The sequence below is a fragment of the Schistocerca americana genome, chromosome 10 (assembly GCF_021461395.2).
Source record: "Schistocerca americana isolate TAMUIC-IGC-003095 chromosome 10, iqSchAmer2.1, whole genome shotgun sequence".
Lineage (NCBI taxonomy): Eukaryota > Metazoa > Arthropoda > Insecta > Orthoptera > Acrididae > Schistocerca > Schistocerca americana.
This window is the reverse complement of record NC_060128.1, coordinates 166,454,426-166,476,796: the sequence shown is the minus strand read 5'-3', so window position 1 is coordinate 166,476,796 and position 22,371 is coordinate 166,454,426. Positions and strand designations below refer to the sequence as shown.

General features: G+C 45.9%; 1 protein-coding gene across 1 annotated transcript in view; it reads left to right on the top strand.

Moving 5' to 3' along the window:
• Nucleotides 1–826: 826 nt before the first annotated feature.
• The window catches only part of LOC124552333 (synaptic vesicle glycoprotein 2A-like), a 104,465-nt gene continuing 82,920 nt past the window's right edge, over nt 827–22,371 (top strand). The window contains exon 1 of the mRNA XM_047126604.1: nt 827–935. Within this exon, the coding sequence (XP_046982560.1) occupies nt 827–935 (109 nt within the window). The remainder of the gene's footprint in view (nt 936–22,371) is intronic.

Below are 22,371 nucleotides of genomic sequence, written 5' to 3'. Positions count from 1 at the left end.
TCAAATGGCTCTGAGCACTATGGGACTTAACATCTGAGGTCATCAGTCCCCTAGAACTTAGAACTACTTAAACCTAACTAACCTAAGGACATCACACACATCCAAGCCCGAGGCAGGATTCGAACCTGCGACCGTAGCGGTCACGCGGTTCCAAACTGAAGCGCCTAGAACCGCACGGCCACTCCGGCCGGGCCCTCTTAAAGAACTACACAAATATTGTAAGGTGGCTATAATTTCGCACCTTACAAGAACTCATCTACATATTTTGCCGTGATCTACAAACACAATTAGGTATCATGTGACAGGTTGTACATCGTATACAGGGTGATTCAAAAATGCATGTAAATATTTTAAGGGTGTATTTGTGAGGTAAATATAAGACAAAAATGTTCTATAAATGTTTTTCCATAAACGTTTAATTCCACAGTTATCGTTAAATACGAAAGTCATGTCCGTATCAAAACGACGGCAGTGCAAGCAGCAGGATGCCATATTCTGGTACGTAATTCACATACGTATCTCCCAACAGTTGATTCGAAACTGCATGAATAGTGTTTGTTTTTGTTTGCACGTGATGTTTACTCCTACTGTACGGAAGATGACGCTGATGTTGTTGGTAACGGAAAAGTACGTCCTGTCGTTCATTCATCGTCGGAAGGCTAAAGGTTTCGTGCACATGATGTACTCAAACAGTGAGTATGCTGATATGCACCTTGTGTATGGTGCAGCAGATGGAAATGCACTTGCAGCAAGACGAAGGTACAGTGAGCTGTTTCCAGGAAGACGGTTACCAAGTCATCAGACGTTTGTATCTGTGGACAGACGTATGCGGGAGTATGGCATTCGTCCTGGGCCACATTCAGGTCGACCACTTGAGCATGCAGTGAACGTCGAGGAACATGTTTTGGACCTGGTAGACCAAGATCCATCTATCAGTACGAGACAAATTAGTGCAGCTGTACGACTTCCACAATCTACTGTATGGCGGCTGCTTCGGAGACAACAGTTGCATCCATTTCACCTGCAAAAAGTGCACGAATTGACACCTGAAGACTATCCTCGCCGTCAGCAATTCTGCCAGTGGTTACAAGAGCGTCATTTGAATGATCCAATGTTCATTCGGCGGATATTATTCACAGATGAGGCCATGTTTACTCGTGCGGGTGTAATCAATTCGCATAATATGCACCAGTGGGCTGTCGAGAATCCTGGCGCGAGAATTGTGCGTGGATATCAACATCAATTCTCCATAAACATTTGGTGTGGTATTGTGGGGAATTACTTACTCGGACCTCATGTTCTGCCTCCAAGGCTGAATGGGCACGCGTACTGCGAATTTTTGGAGGGAGAATTGCCTGGATTGTTACAGGATGTCCCTCTTGCAACACGAGCCACCATGTGGTTTATGCACGATGGTGCTCCCGCCCATTACAGCCGCAACGTAAGGGCGTACCTCAATTCTGCGTATCCACATCGATGGATAGGTCGCGGAGGACCAATTGCTTGGCCAGCCAGATCACCTGACCTGAACCCTTTAGACTTTTATTTATGGGGCCGACTAAAGACATTGGTGTATTCTTCTGCAGTACCGAACAGAGAAGTGCTACAACAAAGAATTGAAGGTGGTTGTGAAATTATTCGTGGAGAGTTGAACGGACTGTGTAATGTGCAGAGATCATTGATGCGACGAGCACGGGTCTGTCTGCAAGTTCAGGGACAGCATTTTGAACATGCATTGCATTAAGATTTGTGCAAATACAGTACAGTACAGTACAGTCTGTAAAATGCTTCAATTTTCCTTAGTTATTGTGCATTGCTGTAGTTCAATCAACAGGACCTAAATTAATACAGTGTTCGCGAGGAATTGTTTCAGTTTGTTACGTCACGTTTATTTATCAGTTTGCGTTGTTAGTCCAAATGCACTGTAATTAAACTGTGAACTCTGGGAATTAAATACCTTACGTTGTATTGAATGTATTATCCTGTTTTGTTCATAACTCTGTAATAAGCCAAGTATGGAAAAAATTGTATAGAACATTTTTGTCTTATATTTACCTCACAAATACACCCTTGAAATATTTACATGCATTTTTGAATCACCCTGTATATATATATTCCTGGAAATTGAAATAAGAACACCGTGAATTCATTGTCCCAGGAAGGGGAAACTTTATTGACACATTCCTGGGGTCAGATACATCACATGATCACACTGACAGAACCACAGGCACATAGACACAGGCAACAGAGCATGCACAATGTCGGCACTAGTACAGTGTATATCCACCTTTCGCAGCAATGCAGGCTGCTATTCTCCCATGGAGACGATCGTAGAGATGCTGGATGTAGTCCTGTGGAACGGCTTGCCATGCCATTTCCACCTGGCCCCTCAGTTGGACCAGTGTTCGTGCTGGACGTGCAGACCGCGTGAGACGCCGCTTCATCCAGTCCCAAACATGCTCAATGGGGGACAGATCCGGAGATCTTGCTGGCCAGGGTAGTTGACTTACACCTTCTAGAGCACGTTGGGTGGCACGGGATACATGCGGACGTGCATTGTCCTGTTGGAACAGCAAGTTCCCTTGCCGGTCTAGGAATGGTAGAACGACGGGTTCGATGACGGTTTGGATGTACCGTGCACTATTCAGTGTCCCCTCGACGATCACCAGTGGTGTACGGCCAGTGTAGGAGATCGCTCCCCACACCATGATGCCGGGTGTTGGCCCTGTGTGCCTCGGTCGTATGCAGTCCTGATTGTGGCGCTCACCTGCACGGCGCCAAACACGCATACGACCATCATTGGCACCAAGGCAGAAGCGACTCTCATCGCTGAAGACGACACGTCTCCATTCGTCCCTCCATTCACGCCTGTCGCGACACCACTGGAGGCGGGCTGCACGATGTTGGGGCGTGAGCGGAAGACGGCCTAACGGTGTGCGGGACCGTAGCCCAGCTTCATGGAGACGGTTGCGAATGGTCCTCGCCGATACCCCAGGAGCAACAGTGTCCCTAATTTGCTGGAAAGTGGCGGTGCGGTCCCCTACGGCACTGCGTAGGATCCTACGGTCTTGGCGTGCATCCGTGCGTCGCTGCTGTCCGGTTCCAGGTCGACGGGCACGTGCACCTTCCGCCGACCACTGGCGACAACATCGATGTACTGTGGAGACCTCACGCCCCACGTGTTGAGCAATTCGGCGGTACGTCCACCCGGCCTCCCGCATGCCCACTATACGCCCTCGCTCAAAGTCCGTCAACTGCACATACGGTTCACGTCCACGCTGTCGCGGCATGCTACCAGTGTTAAAGACTGCGATGGAGCTCCGTATGCCACGGCAAACTGGCTGACACTGACGGCGGCGGTGCACAAATGCTGCGCAGCTAGCGCCATTCGACGGCCAACACCGCGGTTCCTGGTGTGTCCGCTGTGCCGTGCGTGTGATCATTGCTTGTACAGCCCTCTCGCAGTGTCCGGAGCAAGTATGGTGGGTCTGACACACCGGTGTCAATGTGTTCTTTTTTCCATTTCCAGGAGTGTATATATAATGAAGAATAACTCGGGACAGAGATGAGATACAGCTAAATGTTTTAAGTAAAAGTTGTAGGTGGCAAGGAGGGTCACGCATTGCTGTTAATGGTCGTCACCTTTAAAGTGATCTTCAAAGTTATTTGAATGTGAACCCTAATATTTAATATTTGAAAAGAGCGGCAAATTTTACGTATAAAATGAGACTTATTTAACGTCATGGAAAGGCTCAATGAAAATCAAATAAACAAATAGAGATTAACTCTGCATAGAGGAGCGATACAGCAAAATACAATGCTAGATACAAACTGGAAGGGGCATCCCGAGGAATGAGAGGCCATCAGACACTCAACGACTTGTAAATCGATGACCTGCTTTTTATTTATGTCTTGCAAATGTCAAAATAACATTTATACATTGCGATGTATTTATTTTCACCTGTAAACACTGTAATTAAAACTATAAATTCAAACCTCTCTTCGCTCTTTCCAAATCCAACGCCGCAGATAACGGTTTCCATGGAAGAAAAATCAACCTTCGATGCTTAATATCATGGTTATTGGTAATATACTTGACCCCTTATGCCCCTTCCAATTTGTGTCTAACATTGTATTTGTTGTATCCCTCCTTTATTCAGAGTCAACACCTACAAGATGTAAAAACATATTTGCTTATTTGACCTTTATTGAACCTTGTCATGACCTTCAATAATGCATCATTTTATACATAAAATCTTCAGCATCCTTCTGTAGCACCACATTTCGAAAGCTTCTATTCTCTTCTTGTCTAAACTATTTATCGTCCACGTATCACTTCCATACATGGCTACACTCCATACAAATACTTTCAGAACTGACTTCCTGACACTTAAATCTATACTCGATGTTAACAAATTTCTCTTCTTCAGAAACGCTTTCCTTGCCATTGTCAGTCTACATTTCATATCCTCTCTACTTCAACCATCATCAGTTATTTTGCTCCCCAAATAGCAAAACTCATTTACTACTTTAAGCGTCTCATTTCCTAATCTCATCCCGCAGCATCACCCGACCTAATTCGACTACATTCTATTATCCTAGTTTTGCTTTTGTTGATGTTCATCAAATATCCTCGTTTCAAGACACTGTCCATTCCGTTCAGCTGCTTTTCGAGGTCCTTTGCTGTCTCTGACAGAATTACAATGTCATCGGCGAACCTCAAAGTTTTTATTTCTTATCCATGGATTTTAATACCTACTCCGAACTTTTCCTTTGTTTCCTTTACTGCTTGCTCAATATACAGATTGAATAACATCGGGGAGAGGCTACAACCCTGTCTCACTCCCTTCCCAACCGGCCGGCCGGTGTGGCCGGGCGGTTAAAGGCGCTTCAGTCTGGAACCGCGTGACCGCTACGGTCGCAGGTTCGAATCCTGCCTCGGGCATGGATGTGTGTGATGTCCTTAGGTTAGTTAGGTTTAATTAGTTCTAAGTTCTAGGCGACTGATGACCTCAGAAGTTAAGTCGCATAGTGCTCAGAGCCATTTGAACTTTCCCAACCACTGCTTCCGTTTCATGTCCCTCGACTCTTATAACTGACATCTGGTTTCTGTACAAATTGTAAATAGCCTTTCGCTCTCTGTATTTTACCCCTGCCACCTTCAGAATTCGAAAGAGAATATTCCAGTCAACATTGTCAAAAGCTTTCTCTATGTCTACAAATGCTAGATACGTAGGTTTGCCTTAATTTATTTTCTAAGATAAGTCGTAGGGTCAGTCTCGCCTCACGTGTTTCAACATTTCTACGGAATCCAAACTGATCTTCCCCGAGGTCGGCTTCTACCAGTTTTTCCATTCGTCTGTAAAGAATTCGTGTTAGTATATTGCAGCCGTGGCTTATTAAACTGATAGTTCGGTAATTTTCACATCTGCCATGTTGGACATAAAGTGCAATAACAACTCACAAAAAAGCAGGTGGCAGCACTTATAATGGAACGTATATAAAGCTGCTGGGGAATGCAGGAAACAGTACAGTCGTTATCGTAATGCGGGAATGGAGCGATTTATCTGAAGCCCAAAGGTCCATGGTCATTGGCTTTTGGTCCAAGGGTGGAAGCATTTCCGAAACGGCTAAGTGGGTAAATTGTTCCCATGCCGCCGTGCATGAAATATACTGTGTATGGCAAAATGGCGCCATCCAAAACCGGCCCGGAGGCAACTGTGGTGCACCACAGGCCATAGGTGACAGGGGCGAATGGCGGCCCTGGAGAAATGTATGGGTGAAAAGACTTGCAACTGTTGCACAACTGCCCATCCAAGTGAACCATGGGGCTTCCACCAGTGTTGCTGTCAACGACCCTTCAGCAGACGTGTGGGCCTCCGCAGCAGACGCCTGGCTCATACACCCGCAGTTGCATCGGCGACGAAGGCTGGAATTTGTTCGCCAGTATCGCAAATGGACGTCGTCCACCGAGTGGCGGCAGGTGGCCTCTCCAGATGGACGCTCCGTCAGACAGTTGACCATTGGCGTGTACTGCGTGAAACTTCGAAATGGAACACCCTGCAACAGTCATCAGAAAGATTCAGGCCATAGGAGGGATCATTTTTATTTTTTTTTGTCATCAGTGTACTGACTGGTTTGATGCGGCCCGCCACGAATTCCTTTCCTGTGTTAACCTCTTCATCTCAGAGTAGCACTTGCAACCTACGTCCTCAATTATTTGCTTGACGTATTCCAATCTCTGTCTTCCTCTACAGTTTTTGCCCTCTACAGCTCCCACATGTCTTAGCAGATGTCCTATCATCCTGTTCCTTCTCCTTATCAGTGTTTTCCACATATTCCTTTCCTCTCCGATTCTGCGTAGAATCTCCTCGTTCCATACCTTATCAATCCACCTAATTTTCAACATTCGTCTATACCACCACATCTCAAATGCTTCGATTCTCTTCTGTTCCAGTTTTCCCACTCCATGTTTCACTACCATACAATGCTGTACTCCAGACGTACATCCTCAGAAATTTCTTCCTCAAATTAAGGCCGGTATTTGATATTAGTAGACTTCTCTTGGCCAGAAATGCCTTTTTTGCCATAGCGAGTCTGCTTTTGATGTCCTCCTTGCTCCGTCCGTCATTGGTTATTTTACTGCCTAGGTAGCAGAATTCCTTAACTTCATTGACTTCGTGACCATCAATCCTGATGTTAAGTTTCTCGCTGTTCTCATTTCTACTACTTCTCAATACCTTCGTCTTTCTCCGATTTACTCTCAAACCATACTGGGTACTCATTAGACTGTTCATTCCGTCCAACAGATCATTTAATTCTTCTTCACTTTCACTCAGGATAGCAATGTCATCAGCGAATCGTATCATTGATATCCTTTCACCTTGTATTAAATTCCACTCCTGAACCTTTCTTTTATTTCCGTCATTGCTTCCTCAATGTACAGATTACAGATTAATACGAGCACTTCGTTCTTGATCGTCCACTCTTATTATTCCCTCTTGGTTGTTGTACATATTGTATATGACCCGTCTCTCCCTATAGCTTACCCCTACTTTTTTCAGAATCTCGAACAGCTTGCACCATTTTATATTGTCGAACGCTTTTTCCAGTTCGACAAATTCTATGAAAGTGTCTTGATTTTTCTTTAGCCTTGCTTCCATTATTAGCCGTAACGTCAGAATTGCCTCTCTCGTCCCTTTACTTTTCCTAAAGCCAAACTGATCGTCACCTAGCGCATTCTCAATTTTCTTTTCCATTCTTCTGTATATTATTCTTGTAAGCAGCTTCGATGCATGAGCTGTTAAGCTGATTGTGCGATAATTCTCGCACTTGTCAGCTCTTGCCGTCTTCGGAATTGTGTGGATGATGCTTTTCCGAAAGTCAGATGGTGTGTCGCCAGACTCATATATTCTACACACCAACGCGAATAGTCGTTTTGTTGCCACTTCTGCCAATGATTTTAGAAATTCTGATGGAATGTTATCTATCCCTTCTGCCTTATTTGACCGTAAGTCCTCCAAAGCTCTTTTAAATTCCGATTCTAGTACTGGATCCCCTATCTCTTCTAAATCGACTCCTGTTTCTTCTTCTATCACATCAGACAAATCTTCACTCTCATAGAGGCTTTCAATGTATTCTTTCCACCTATCTGCTCTTTCCTCTGCATTTAATAGTGGAATTCCCGTTGCACTCGTAATGTTAACACCGTTGCTTTTAATGTCACCAAAGGTTGTTTTGACTTTCCTGTATGCTGAGTCTGTCCTTCCGACAATCATATCTTTTTCGATGTCTTCACATTTTTCCTGCAGCCATTTCGTCTTAGCTTCCCTGCACTTCCTATTTATTTCATTCCTCAGCGACTTGTATTTCTGTATTCCTGATTTTCCCGGAACATGTTTGTACTTCCTCCTTTCATCAATCAACTGAAGTATTTCTTCTGTTACCCATGGTTTCTTCGCAGCTACCTTCTTTGTACCTATGTTTTTCTTCCCAACTTCGGTGATGACCCTTTTTAGAGATGTCCATTCCTCTTCAACTGTACTGCCTACTGCGCTATTCCGTATTGCTGTATCTATAGCGTTAGAGAACTTCAAACGTATCTCGTCATTCCTTAGTACTTCCGTATCCCACTTCTTTGCGTATTGATTCTTTCTGACTAATGTCTTGAACTTCAGCCTACTCTTCATCACTACTATATTGTGATCTGAGTCTATATCTGCTCCTGGGTACGCCTTACAATCCAGTATCTGATTTCGGAATCTCTGTCTGACCATGATGTAATCTAATTGAAATCTTCCCGTATCTCCCGGCCTTTTCCAAGTATACCTCCTCCTCTTGTGATTCTTGAACACGGTATTCGCTATTACTAGCTGAAACTTGTTACAGAACTCAATTAGTCTTTCTCCTCTTTCATTCCTCGTCCCAAGCCCATATTCTCCTGTAACCTTTTCTTCTACTCCTTCCCCTACAACTGCATTCCAGTCGCCCATGACTATTAGATTTTCGTCCCCCTTTACATACTGCATTACCCTTTCAATATCCTCATACACTTTCTCTACCTGTTCATCTTCAGCTTGCGACGTCGGCATGTATACCTGAACTATCGTTGTCGGTGTTGGTCTGCTGTCGATTCTGATTAGAACAACCCGGTCACTGAACTGTTCACAGTAACACACCCTCTGCCCTACCTTCCTATACATAACGAATCCTACACCTGTTATACCATTTTCTGCTGCTGTTGATATTACCCGATACTCATCTGACCAGAAATCCTTGTCTTCCTTCCACTTCACTTCACTGACCCCTACTATATCTAGATTGAGCCTTTGCATTTCCCTTTTCAGATTTTCTAGTTTCCCTACCACGTTCAAGCTTCTGACATTCCACGCCCCGACTCGTAGAACGCTATCCTTTCGTTGATTATTCAATCTTTTTCTCATGGTAACCTCCCCCATGGCAGTCCCCTCCCGGAGATCCGAATGGGGACTATTCCGGAATCCTTTGCCAATGGAGAGATCATCATGACACTTCTTCAATAACAGGCCACATGTCCTGTGGATACACGTTACGTGTCTTTAATGCAGTGGTTTCCATTGCCTTATGCATCCTCATGTCGTTGATCATTGCTGATTCTTCTGCCTTTAGGGGAAATTTACCACCCCTAGGACAAGAGAGTGCCCTGAACCTCTATCCGCTCCTCCGCCCTCTTTGACAAGGGCGTTGGTAGAATGAGGCTGACTTCTTATGCCGGAAGTCTTCGGCCGCCAATGCTGAAGGATCATTACGGTCTGGGAAATATTTCCGTCACATTACCTGGATGATATCGTCATTCTGGAAAGCCCTGTGGGCCAGCACAAGAACGTATCTGTCCTTCCACACCACGTCCATCGCTACACGCAGTTATTTTTCTTCAGCACGACAGCATCTACGGCTGGGCAATGCAACATGTCACACAGCTTGCAGTGTACCTGCGTGGTTTTAAGAGTGAGTTTACTGTACTCCCCCGGCCACCAACCTCCCCGGATTTAAGCCCATTCTGTGAGACCACCTGTATCAGGCTGTTCGCATCACGGATCCTCACAGAGAAATCTAACGCAGCAAGGCATGGTGCTGAAGTCGGCGTGGCTCCACATCCTTGTTGGTGCCTTCCACAACCTACCTGACCCTCGTCCTGCACTTCTTGCAGCGGTCTGCACTCCGGAAAGGGGTTATCTGGCTTGTTAGGGTCGCCACATTAATGTGACAGGACAGTATATTTGTAACGTAAAATACTAGCGAACCTGGCAGTGCTAAACGTGTTTGAGATTTGCGTATACATCCTAAATTTTTTGCCCCATCCACCCGCCTTCACACCCCCCCCCCCCCCCTCTCTATGACAATTTACAATTAATTTTCATTAGAGTGTCGAGTAAAAGTTTGAAGTAAATCGGTCAAGAACTTTTCGGGATTCGTGGTAACTACAGTTCCCTTGTACACACTGGCCATTGAAATTGCTACACCACGGAGATGACGTGCTACAGACGCGAAATTTAACCGACAGGAAGAAGATGCTGTGATATCCAAATGATTAGCTTTTCAGACCATTCACACTAGGTTGGCGCCGGTGGCGACACCTACAACGTGCTGACATAAGGAAAGTTTCCAACCGATATCTCATACATAAACGTCAGTTGGTCGGCGTTGCCTGGTGAAACGTTGTTGTGATGCCTCGTGTAAGGAGGAGAAATGCGTACCATCACGTTTCTGACTTTGATAAAGGTCGGATTGTAGCTTATCGCGATTGCGGTTTATCGTATCGCGACATTGCTGCTCGCGTTGGTCGAGATTCAATGACTGTTAGCAGAATATGGAATCGGTGAGTCCAGGAGGATCATACGGAACGCCGTGCTGGATCCCAACGGCCTCGTATCACTAGCAGTCGAGAGATGACAGGCATCTTATCCGCATGGCTGTAACGGGTCGTGCAGCCACGTCTCGATCCCTGAGTCAACAGATGGGGACGTTTGCAAGACAACAACCATCTGCACGAACAGTTCGACGACGTTTGCAGCAGCACGGACTATCAGCTCGGAGACCATGGCTGCGGTTACCCTTGACGCTGCATCACAGACAGGAGCGCCTGCGATGGTGTACTACTCAATGACGAACCTGGGTGCACGAATGGCAAAACGTCATTTTTTCGGATGAATCCAGGTTCTGTTTACAGCATCATGATGGTCGCATCCGTGTTTGGCGACATCGCGGTGAACGCACATTGGAAGCGTGTATTCGTCATCGCCATACTGGCGTATCACCCAGCGTGATGGTATGGGGTACCATTGGTTACACATCTCGGTCACCTCTTGTTCTCATTGACGGCACTTTGAACAGTGGACGTTACATTTCAGATGTGTTACGACCCGTGGCTCTACCCTTCATTCGATCCCTGCGAAACCCTACATTTCAACAGGATAATGCACGACCGCATGTTGCAGGACCTGTACGGGCCCTTCTGGATACAGAAAATGTTCAACTGCTGCCCTGGCCAGCACATTCTCCAGATCTCTCACCAATTGAAAACGTGTGATCAATCGTGGCGGAGCAACTTGCTCGTCACAATACGCCAGTCACTAGTCTTGATGAACTGTGGTATAGTGTCGAAGCTGCATGGGCAGCTGTACCTGTACGCGTCATCCAAGCTCTGTTTGACTCAATGCCCGGGCGTATCAAGGCCGTTATTACGGCAAGGGGTGGTTGTTCTGGGTACTGATTTCTCAGGATCTATGCACCCAAATTGCGTGAAAATGTAATCACATGTCAGTTCTAGTATAATATATTTGTCCAATGAATACCGATTTATCATCTGCGTTTCTTGTTGGTGTAGCAATTTTAATGGCCAGTAGTGTATGAAGTGGACTTTTGGGTGTTACTGTGCGCCGACATTGGCCAACGGGACAGATCGGCAACAGGGCACAACATGCGAGTGTTGCAGGTAGTCTAGCCGCTCACGAGAAGGCGAGACATACGGCGTCAAGCGACGGTCTGCGTGAAACTACGAATAATGGCAGCGCCCACATTCCTCTCGTGCCGGTTACGCTGGCCTGTATTATGTATCGTGGCTAGTTGGCATAGGGAAAGGAACGTGAGGAGGGGCTGTACTACTCACATGCATGTTTTATAATTTGCTTTTTGTGTCCCAGACTTAGTTTTAAGAAACGAGTACATAAATGCACAATACAAAATACAACTGCACAGGTATGTGGCAGTTAATACAGACGAATACAATACAGCTGTAGAAATCGTAACTAGCATATAAACACATGACCAGAAGCTGCAGTGCCGGTTGATAAGTACTGTTCGAAATGACGGCCACGATGTGTGAAGCAAAGTTGAACTGTTCGCAGGAAGGATTGCTAAACACGATCCAACATGTCTGTATCTCTCTGCGTAATATCACAGGCATGTTGTATTCTGCGTTGAAGGGTGTTGACATCGACAACCTCTCCTTCATAAATCACAGATTTCAGGTGGCCCCACAAAAAGAAAGCCAGTGGATTCAGGTCTGGCGATCTTCTGGCCATGTTACACGGCCTCCACGACCGATCCATTTCGAAGGGAAGGCATTCTCCGGGTGACGTCGCACTGTGCCACTGAAGTGAGCGGGGGCACCATCAGGCATGTTCATAAGAGAGGCCAAACTAACGTCTTCCAAAAATTCCGGTAATGTAGCATCCAGGAAACGCAGGTACCACTCTCCTGCAAGCCTTTGTGGTAGCACATGTGGCCCTATGAGATGGTGATCCATAATACCACTGGAATGTGTGTTCTTATAGGACAACTATCCAAGGATTTCCACACAATAATATACAAACAGCAAACTTTGTACACAATTTATTAAATTGCCAATACTGAACTCTTTTCAATAGCAACAAATTCATATAACTTACAGAACTTAACAAGTGATTAAAAGAATGAGCTTTAAAAAATAATAATGGCGGCTTGCCCCCATAAAATCAAAGAACCTTTTACAATAGTGCTTTTAGAGTTTACACAAGAGACAAAATCCAATAATAAGTTAACTTAGCAATACATCTTAAGATCATTTACAGAAACCTTTAAGAATGATAATGATACTTGGCACCAGAAAATCGGAAAACATTAAGAGCAGTAATAAACTTAAAAAATAATAATAATGGCAACTTGGCACCATAAAGTATGAGAAATTTCTTCTGCATGAACAAATTACAATGGTGCTTTAAAAGATTTTACTCCACAGACCAAGATCCAATAATAAGTTAACTTGGCATTACAATTTAAAATCATTTATATAAAAAAACTTTGAGAATGATAACGGCACTTGGCACCATAAAATCAAAGAAGCACAACACAGAACCAATAAGTATAATAACAAAATAATAATTTGATACAACCGATAGGCAAGGGCAACTTCCAACGCAATCACAGACGAGCGAGCTCTCAACACTTCGGAGCCTTCCCACTACAAACGGTCCCCGAAATAAACCGCTGAGAGCTCACCGGCATGCTTCCCACAACTCCCATCACTTACGCACCTTGGTTATGTTCTGTAACACACGACAGGTAATATTAACACAAGATAAAATTCAAACAGTATAAAATCCCGACAGCACATTATAGCCACAGCGCTGTTAACTCGGGCGCTCTTAACAAGTGCCGCAAGCCAACACACACCAATCTTAATAAACTATTCCCGCTTCTTAAAACAAAACAATAAAAGCCAAGCGCACATGAATAGTCAAACCACAGTCTTAGAAGTGCCTTAACGACACCAAACGCGTCTATTCCACCAAGTTAATAATAACACAGCGAGATAAAAATACAGAAGATACCACTAAATGCTGTTACACAAACCAAATTGACGAGATCGTGTTGTTCAGGTCCCAGAGGACCACATATACCAAGCAGCAGTAATTCACTATGCCTATACTGCCCAAAACCGCCTTTCTTAGGCAGACTTTACGTAAAACATCAAATGCCAAATATACCATACATGAACGCAACTCCGGGCAGGTAACAGGAACCACGTACGTGAATTCCTTCAAAAAGGAACAAACAGGCACCACCAAAGGTAACGCTGAGCAGACCGGGTGGGCAACGACCCACTCAGCGGTATAACCAAAAGATACTCCACTTGAGCAAATAAATTAGTACCTGCAAATATCGTAACGTGCCACACACACACACAGCAAAAACTTCCAACAACGCGTCCCACATCAGAATGAAAACCGCTGCTGGAGCTTCCATGGGAAAATCTGACGAGCCAACGGAGCCGACACCCTAACCTGGCAGACGACTCCAAAATTCAGCAACTAGTTGTCTCCGGGCCAGAGTATCACAGGACCCCACCGCACCTCCACATGAGACAGGCAGGCAGAACAACTACGCCGACTCCAATTAATCACCACCGCATGGCCAGCACAGCGGCGAGTCGCCTCCGCCCCAGACCACTCTGCTCATATTGCGAGGCACAACAACCTTAGCGCTAGTCACTAGCAGGTCAGGCAGATCGAACTTCACGTTCCGTGCAATCCCCGGAAACCGACTGCCCTCTGGCTTTCCGCCGGCCACCGCAAACACACGCCAGCGACGTAATAGCAAATCACCATCGAAGCGCCACCCGCACCAGAACAGCGAGCTATAATCGATTATAGCGCGCGCTCTAAACATCATCACAGGATAGCGGCTCGCGCCGTATCAGCCACACCAGATATTGACACTGCATCGTTGTTGGTACCCTCGTATCACTGTGCTGTGGAGGGTTTGCTCCGGTCCTGGCGGAGGTTTGAGTCCTCCCTCGGGCATGGGTGTGTGTGTTTGTCCTTAGGATAATTTAAGTTAAGTAGTGTCTAAGCTTAGAGACTGATGACCTTAGCAGTTAAGTCCCATAAGATTTCACACATATTTTTTGGGAGGTTTTCTTCCGCCCACTCTTGCCAATTATGCGAATTCACTATACCGTCCTTCGTGAAATAGGTTTCGTCGGTGAACAGTACTTTACGTGAAAAATGCTGGTCGTGGGTCTGACGCCGTAGGATAAAGCCTCCTCTGGTAGTCTTCTGGCAATAATGCCTGTACCTTCTGCATGCGAAAGGGATGGTAATGGTTTCTATGGAGTACTCGCATAACAGTAGGTTGTGACATTCCTGCCGCAGTGGCGAGAGACCTGGTGCTTAGTGTTCGGTTCTCCGCAACAGTTTGTAACACTTTTTCTTCGTCACCCGCACTGCAAGTCGACGGTCGGCTACGACCACTAATTCCTGGAGGTGCTACACTCCCTCAAGCGCCTGTCCACAGAGTAAAACGTTTTTGCGGATGGAAGGCGCCGACTAGGAAACCTCTCGTGATACAGTTGCCTTGCAACGTCAGCTCTTCCATCTGCAAGCCCGTAGGTAAGGTGGATGGCGGCGTGTTCCTCGTTCGTGAAGCTTGCCCCGGTACTGTGGTAACACTGCCAGGCGGCCGTTAGCAGCTGTCGACACGGCGAGTATCGGGCGGAGTGAGCAGCGCAGAGGTGCTGTAAACACGTCATGCACGCCGCCGTTGACCACTCTTTCCGCTCACATGACACACATTCCCTAACATGCGACTGTACACTCACTTACCGCTGGCAACGTGTGATTCACAAGTTCTGATACAATTTCACACACATTACGATGGGATTTGTTCTTTCTCGCATCTTTCAAAAGTTGGCAGATTCACAACAGCTCATTGGTGTGTCATGTGTTGTATCTATGGGTGAACGACATGTCATGATCGTGAGGCTCCTCGCTCTCTCGTTCAATGGTTAACGGGTGTTTCTGTTTTACGTACACAGTACACCGAGGAGAACGAAATTAACAACGGTGCGTCACGTGTTACGCATAGCAGCATGCGGTCCTCCACGTAGATTTCCTCATTTATGACTCACCCTGTATATAGTCTTTGTCCTTCCAAACGTTCATTAGAGCGTCAAATCGGTCAAGGATTGGTTCAAATGGCTTTGAGCACTATGGGACTTAACAGCTGAGGTCATCAGTCCCCTAGAACTTAGAACTACTTAAACCTAACTAACCTAAGGACGACACACATCCACGCCCGAGGCAGGATTCAAACCTGCGGCCGTAGCGGTCGCGCGGTTCCAGACTGAAGCGCCTAGAACCGCTCGGACACTCCGGCCGTCTGCGCAGATGGTGTTTGTGAAAGACCAAGCAGATGGGAAAGGTCGAGAGGTAGCGCGGCTGTACCTAAACAAGTACATTCACAGACACCAACCACATCACACAACATTTCAAACCCTTTTTGGGCATTTGTGTGATCATGGGTCCTTTCAGACAGACGAACGTGCAGGGAGGCAGCACTCGGTGCATACACCAGGTTTGGAGGACCAGGTTCTACAGAATATTGAGATGAACCCTAGTACAGGGAAGTAGCCCTCTAACACGTTGTAGGTCAAAGTACGATTATGTGTATCTTGGATGACAATCGCTACTATCCCTGTCACCTGCAAAGAGTGCAAGGATTCCCCCCATGGGAAAGATTATGTCGATGTTTCTTGCACCAGATCATCACATTTATGAGATATGTCATCAGTCCTCTTCATCGATAAAGCAACCTGTTGTGCTGGCTGAAGCGCCAACAGCGTGTTACTAGAGGAAACCGAAATGCACGCGTTTTAGCTCGCGCAGGCTGACGTGAGGAGGGAAGGACTATACTGACGTGAGGTCTGGAACATGACAAAGAAATTCAGAAAGCGGACGTAATTAGTTTGATACTTAACTTTAATCCATTAATGATGAACGTCGCTTTTGACGGCACATGAGTCACAATATTATCTGTTCAGAAGACATAGTAACTAAATATCGCGCCTTGCTAGGTCGTAGCAAATGACGTAGCTGAAGGCTATGCTAAACTGCCGTCTCTGCAAATGAGAGCGTATGTATACAGTGAACCATCGCTAGCACAGTCGGCTGTACAACTGGGGCGAGTGGTAGGGAGTCTCTGTAGACTAGACCTGCCGTGTGGCGGCGCTCGGTCTGCAATCACTGACAGTGGCGACACGCGGGTCCGACGTATACTAACGGACCGCGGCCGATTTCAAGGCTACCACCTAGCAAGTGTGGTGTCTGGCGGTGACACCACACAAGCTTCACGAGAATTGGCATCATCAGTGTGCATAATCGTCATATCGTCATCTGTGGGATACAGACAGTCCTCGGTCAGTGGTTGAGACGTCTCATCAGCATCGTTTCAGCATCAGTGTGTGGTCAGGGTTCTTGGCGACCACATACTTGATCAAGTTGTTATTCCACAATGCCTCGACGGAGGAACGTACGTGTACTACCTGTAGATTACTTGCCTGGGCTGCTTGAGAATGTTCCTTTGGCAGTACGACGGGTTGTGGTTTCTGGATGACGGAGCACCGCCCCACTTCAGCATTACAGTTCGCCGACAGGACGTCTTCCCTGAATGTTGTATAGAACGCGAAGGCACTTAGGGTGGTCCGCTAGATCATCGGACTTAAACAGCCTGTATTTTTACCTCTAGGAGCATATGGACAGCGTTGTGTATGCTGTACCAGTTCCTGATGTGCAGACCTTTCTACAGCGTGTCAATGCTGGGACGCCATGATGAACATCTGTTGTCACATGGATGCGATGCAGCTCTGTATTGTTTTCCGGGACGATTTATTGTCGTTGCATGCAGGTCCATTTGCAGACACATGTTCATACGAGCTCTTTTCACCATTTCCATTCAGGAGTCCGTCTCTGCAATTTGTCGGTTTTATTAATGTTCACCCTATATGTTACGCAGGGTGTATCAAAAACAATCATCCGATTTCAAAACAATCATAACTATTATGTTATTTGAGATAGGTGCGGGAACAACGTATTGTTGGAAAGAGCAAACTCTCGAGATTTACACAGTTGCCACGAGGTAGCAGCAGTGTGGACCCACTTCAGTTCTAGTGAAAATGGTGTCGGGACAACAGAAAGCGTTTTGTGTTCCACATTTTGCGCAGTGCATTTCAGTAATAACTGTGCAGCGTAACTTTCGTACTGAGTATGGTGTGGATCCTCCTACAGCACAGAGCATTAGATGGCATGAACAGTTACGAGAAACAGGTTGTTTGTGTGAAGGCAAATCGCCGGGCCGTCCTCGAGTGTCTGACACAGACGCGAATGCATCCGGCATAGTTTCACAAGGAGCCCGCAGAAATCCGTTCGCCGTGCAGCTCGACAGCTCAACATGTCTCCGATGTCCGTTTAGCGTGTGCTGCGTTGACGTTTACACATGAAATAATACAAAATTCAGCAACTGTAAAGTGTGGCAAATAACGTGTGGGGTTCCGTAATTTCGTCCTTGGCAACGTGGAAGATGACAGTTTCCATCCACGCTTCGTGTTTAGCGATGCGGCAACATTCCATTTAAATGGAAAGGTGAACCGTCGTACTGTGAGAATGTGGGTACAGAAGAATGACATGAAATTGAACAACATGAGAGGGACTCTCCAAAATTTAATGTGTTTAGTGCAGATTCACGGGAAAAGGTATGTGGCCAAGGTTTTTTGAGAAAGCTATCACAGGAAGCACATATCTCGATATGCTTGAGAATTTCCTTTTCCCACAGTTAGAGACTGATTCGAATGACTTCATTTACCAACAGGATGGGGCACCTCCACACTGGCATCTGGAAGTGCGGGAATTTTTAAATCGAAGGATTACTGAACGATATATCGGTCGCACAGGACCAAATGATTCAGCCTTACATTACTGGCCTCCAAGGTCACCGGACCTGACTGTACGTGATTATTTATTGTGGGGGTTAATAAGACTGTGTTACCATCAACAGTGAATGAACTGAGACATCGGGAGGGGCATATTGAACACCTATGAAAACGTTTTTGAGTTTCCCATTCATGAAAAATCCAAATTCATTGTAGATGTTTATCAGTTTCAGAAATATGGACGCGCCAAATCGGGTGATTATATTTGGTACAACATTATATAAATAAAATCTGTCAAACTGAGTTTTTTTGTTATAACATGTGACAGCAGAAATGTCAAATTTAATTTAAATTTTGTTGTTGCCTTTTTCACATCAAAAGCGCAATTACCACCTACAGTTACGAACATAAAAAAAATTAATATCTGAAGAAAACAACCAAATCGTTTAAGCCGTTCTCAGGTGATGTTCTTTCACAATCGGTTTTTCGTCACTGATTTTTCCGGTGAATTTTCCAATAATTTTCTTTCACACGAACCTTGTCCTGATAATTACAAACACAACAAAGACAAAACTCAGTCAAATTCGTTGAGCCATTCTTAAATGATGATATTTTATACGTGTTGCAATTAATGTTAATTTCCACCATACCCGTTGTATTTCCAGAAATTCTCCTTCATACAAAACTCGTCCTGACACTAATGAAAACAACAACAAAAATAAACCAAATCAGTCAAAGCCGTTCTCAGGTAATGATCTTCCGTAGATACGGCAATTGATTTTTATTTAAATTTACATGTAGAATACCTCGCTAGATGTGAGATGACACAAGCCTTACCAGGTTAAGTAGAGAAATAAATTAAATTAAATAAATGATTTCGACTCATGGGTTATGGAGACGTAGAGCAGCCACGCTATGGGATGGCTGTCAGCCGGCCGCTGTGGCCGAGCGGTTCTAGGCCCTTCAGTCCGGAACCACGCTGCTGCTACGGTCGCAGGTTCGAATCCTGCCTCGGGCATGGATGTGTGTGATGTCCTTAGGTTACTTATGTTTAAGTAGTTGTAAGTTCTAGGGGGCTGATGACCTCAGATGTTAAGTCCCATAGTGCTCAGAGCCATTTGAACCATTTGATGGCTGTCAGTCGGAGACAGCCGCTTGGTGGTTTGCGTGGTCCTCCGTGCTCGGTGTTGACTCTCGCCTAACCTTTGAGCCTGCTGTTCGCCAGTGTCTTGCTGACGACGTCATTAAGGTTTCTACAAGTACTCGGCTTCCGTAGGTGTGTGGCTGCGCGTGTTTTTGTTCATTGTCACACTACACTTACGGAGGGTTACATAATTAATAGCGGAAAGTGATACGGATGGAAGTATCCGGCAATAGAAGCACGAACGTTTCAGCGGACATGGGTCCGCAACCTTGTTATCTGTGAGATAAGAGGTGATGTGTGCTTACGAGCTGCCCCTGACCTCATTCATTGTAAACATCGTTATGCTTTAAGGCCGGTTCTCACTAGAATGCGGCACACACGGCAGTGGCGGGGCAAGCGTTCTCTGGGATGACGCGGCAGCTCCCGGAATTGACGTTCTCACATGAGAGAGGCAGATACTAGCGGTAGCCAATGACGGGCTGCCACTGGGATATGGGTGGAAACCCACTGAAACGCGTAGTGCATTTCATTTAGCGAGCATGTAATGCGTTTGGGTCCAAAAAATAGATTTTTCAAAAATATTATTTTCTTAATCTTCTTCAGAGTTTAATATGTTATGTGCCAATTTTATCGCAATGGCAGCATTACAAATGCCTTTGAGGAGTATAGAGTCCTCTATAGTTGTGAGCATTTTCTCCAGATCTGTGGACCAGTTTGGTGATATACTACACTGAAGCGCCAAAGAAGGTGGTATAGACATGCGTGTTCAAAATGGTTCAAATGGCTCTGAGCACTATGGGACTTAACATCTATGGTCATCAGTCCCCTAGAATTACTTAAACCTAACTAACCTAAGGACAGCACACAACACCCAGCCATCACGAGGCAGAGAAAATCCCTGACCCCGCCGGGAATCGAACCCGAGAACCCGGGCGTCATGCGTGTTGAAATACAGAGATATGTAGACAGGCAGAATACGGCGCAGCAGTCGCCAAGGTCCAAGACAGCAAGTATCTGGCACAGTTGGTAGATCGGTTACTGCTACTACACTGACAGTTTATCAAGATTTAATTGTCTTGCTGAAATTACCCAAGTCAGCCGAAATGCGCAATGTACATGGATGGATGCAGATGATCAAACAGGATGCTTACGTACGTGTCACCTGACGGAGTCGTACGAGACGTATCAGGGCTCCCATATCACTCCAAGTACAAACGCCCCACACCATTACAGAGCCTCCGCCAGCTTGAACTTTTCTGCTGAAATGCAGGGTCCATGGATCATGAGGTTGTCTCGATACCCATACACGTCCATCCGCTCGATACTATTTGAAACGGGACTCGTCCGACCAGGCGACATGTTCCCAGTCATCAACAGTCCAATGTCGGAGTTGACGAAGCCGTACGGGGTAGCCGAGCGGTCGCTGGCGCCTTGTCACAGTCAGCGCGGCTTCCCCCATCGGAGGTTCGAGTCCTCACTCGTGTATGGGTGTGTGTTGTCGTCCTTAGCGTAAGTCAGTCTAAATTAGAGTAAGTAGTGTGTAAGCTTAGGGGCCAATGACCTCAGCAGTTTGGTCCTGTAAGACGTTACCACAAATTACCAAAAAAATTTTTCGGACGGGCCCAGGCGAGGCGTAAATCTTTGTGTCGTGGAGTCATCAAGAGTACACGAGTGGGCCTTCAGCTCCGAAAGCCTGTATCAATGATGTTTTTTTTTTTGCATGGTTCACACAGTGACACTTGTTGATGGCTCAGAATTGATTTTTTTTTATTTTTTATTTACACGTAAAATTTCGTAGGACCAAAGTGAGGAGCAAGCCTCCAAGGTCATGTAAGGTGTCAGTACATGAAATTACAACACAAATGTAATAACAGATGAAAATAAAATGTTTATGAACCCGAAAAAAGTCAATCTATAAGTTTAAGTAAATGCAGTCAACAGTACAAGAATCAGCTTACTTTTTTAAGAAACTCCTCGACGGAATAGAAGGAGTGACCCATGAGGAAACTCTTCAGTTTCGATTTGAAAGCGCGTGGTTTACTGTCAAGATTTTTGAATTCCAGTGGTAGCTTATTGAAAATAGATGCAGAAGTATACTGCACACCTTTCTGCACAAGTGTTAAGGAAGTCCGATCCAAATGCAGGTTTGATTTCTGCCGCGTATTAACTGACTGAAAGCTGCTTATTCTTGGGAATAAGCGAATATTGTGTCAATAAGTGTCAGCGTGCAAGCCATTCAATGGGCATTCATAGCTGGAGACACTCGTGTACCCTTGATGAGTGCACGAAAAAAATGGTTCAAATGGCTCTGAGCACTATGGGACTTAACATCTGTGGTCATCAGTCCCCTAGAACTTAGAACTACTTAAACCTATCTAACCTAAGGACAACACACACATCCATGCCCGAGGCAGGATTCGAACCTGCGACCGTAGCAGCAGCGCGGTTCCGGACTGCGCGCCTAGAACCGCTAGACCGCCGCGGCCGGCGATGAGTGCACGACACAAAGCTTTACTCCTCGCCTGGGCCCATCAACACCGACACTGTACTGTAGATGTCTGGAAGCATTTTGCCTGGTCGGACGAGTCTCGTTTGAAATTGTATCGAGGGGGTGGACACGTACGGGAGTGAGGGCAACCGTCGACCCTTCATGTCACCAGGAGACTATTCAAGCTGGTGGAGGCTCTGTAATGGTGTGGGGCGTATGCAGTTGGAGTGAATGGGACACCTGATACGTCTAGATACGACTGTGACAGGTGACATGCACGAAATCATCCTGTCTGATTACCTGCATGCATTCATGTCCATTGTGCATTCCAGCGGATTTGGGCAATTCCAGTACGACAATGCGGACCCCACAGGTCCAACAGTGCTCCAGGAGCACTCTTCTGAATTTAAACACTTCCGCTGGCCACCAACCTCGCCAAACGTGAACATATTGATCTCCACCCGTTCGTACTCGTACGGGTTTATGGAAAGCCCTGCAGGATTCATGGTGTCAGTT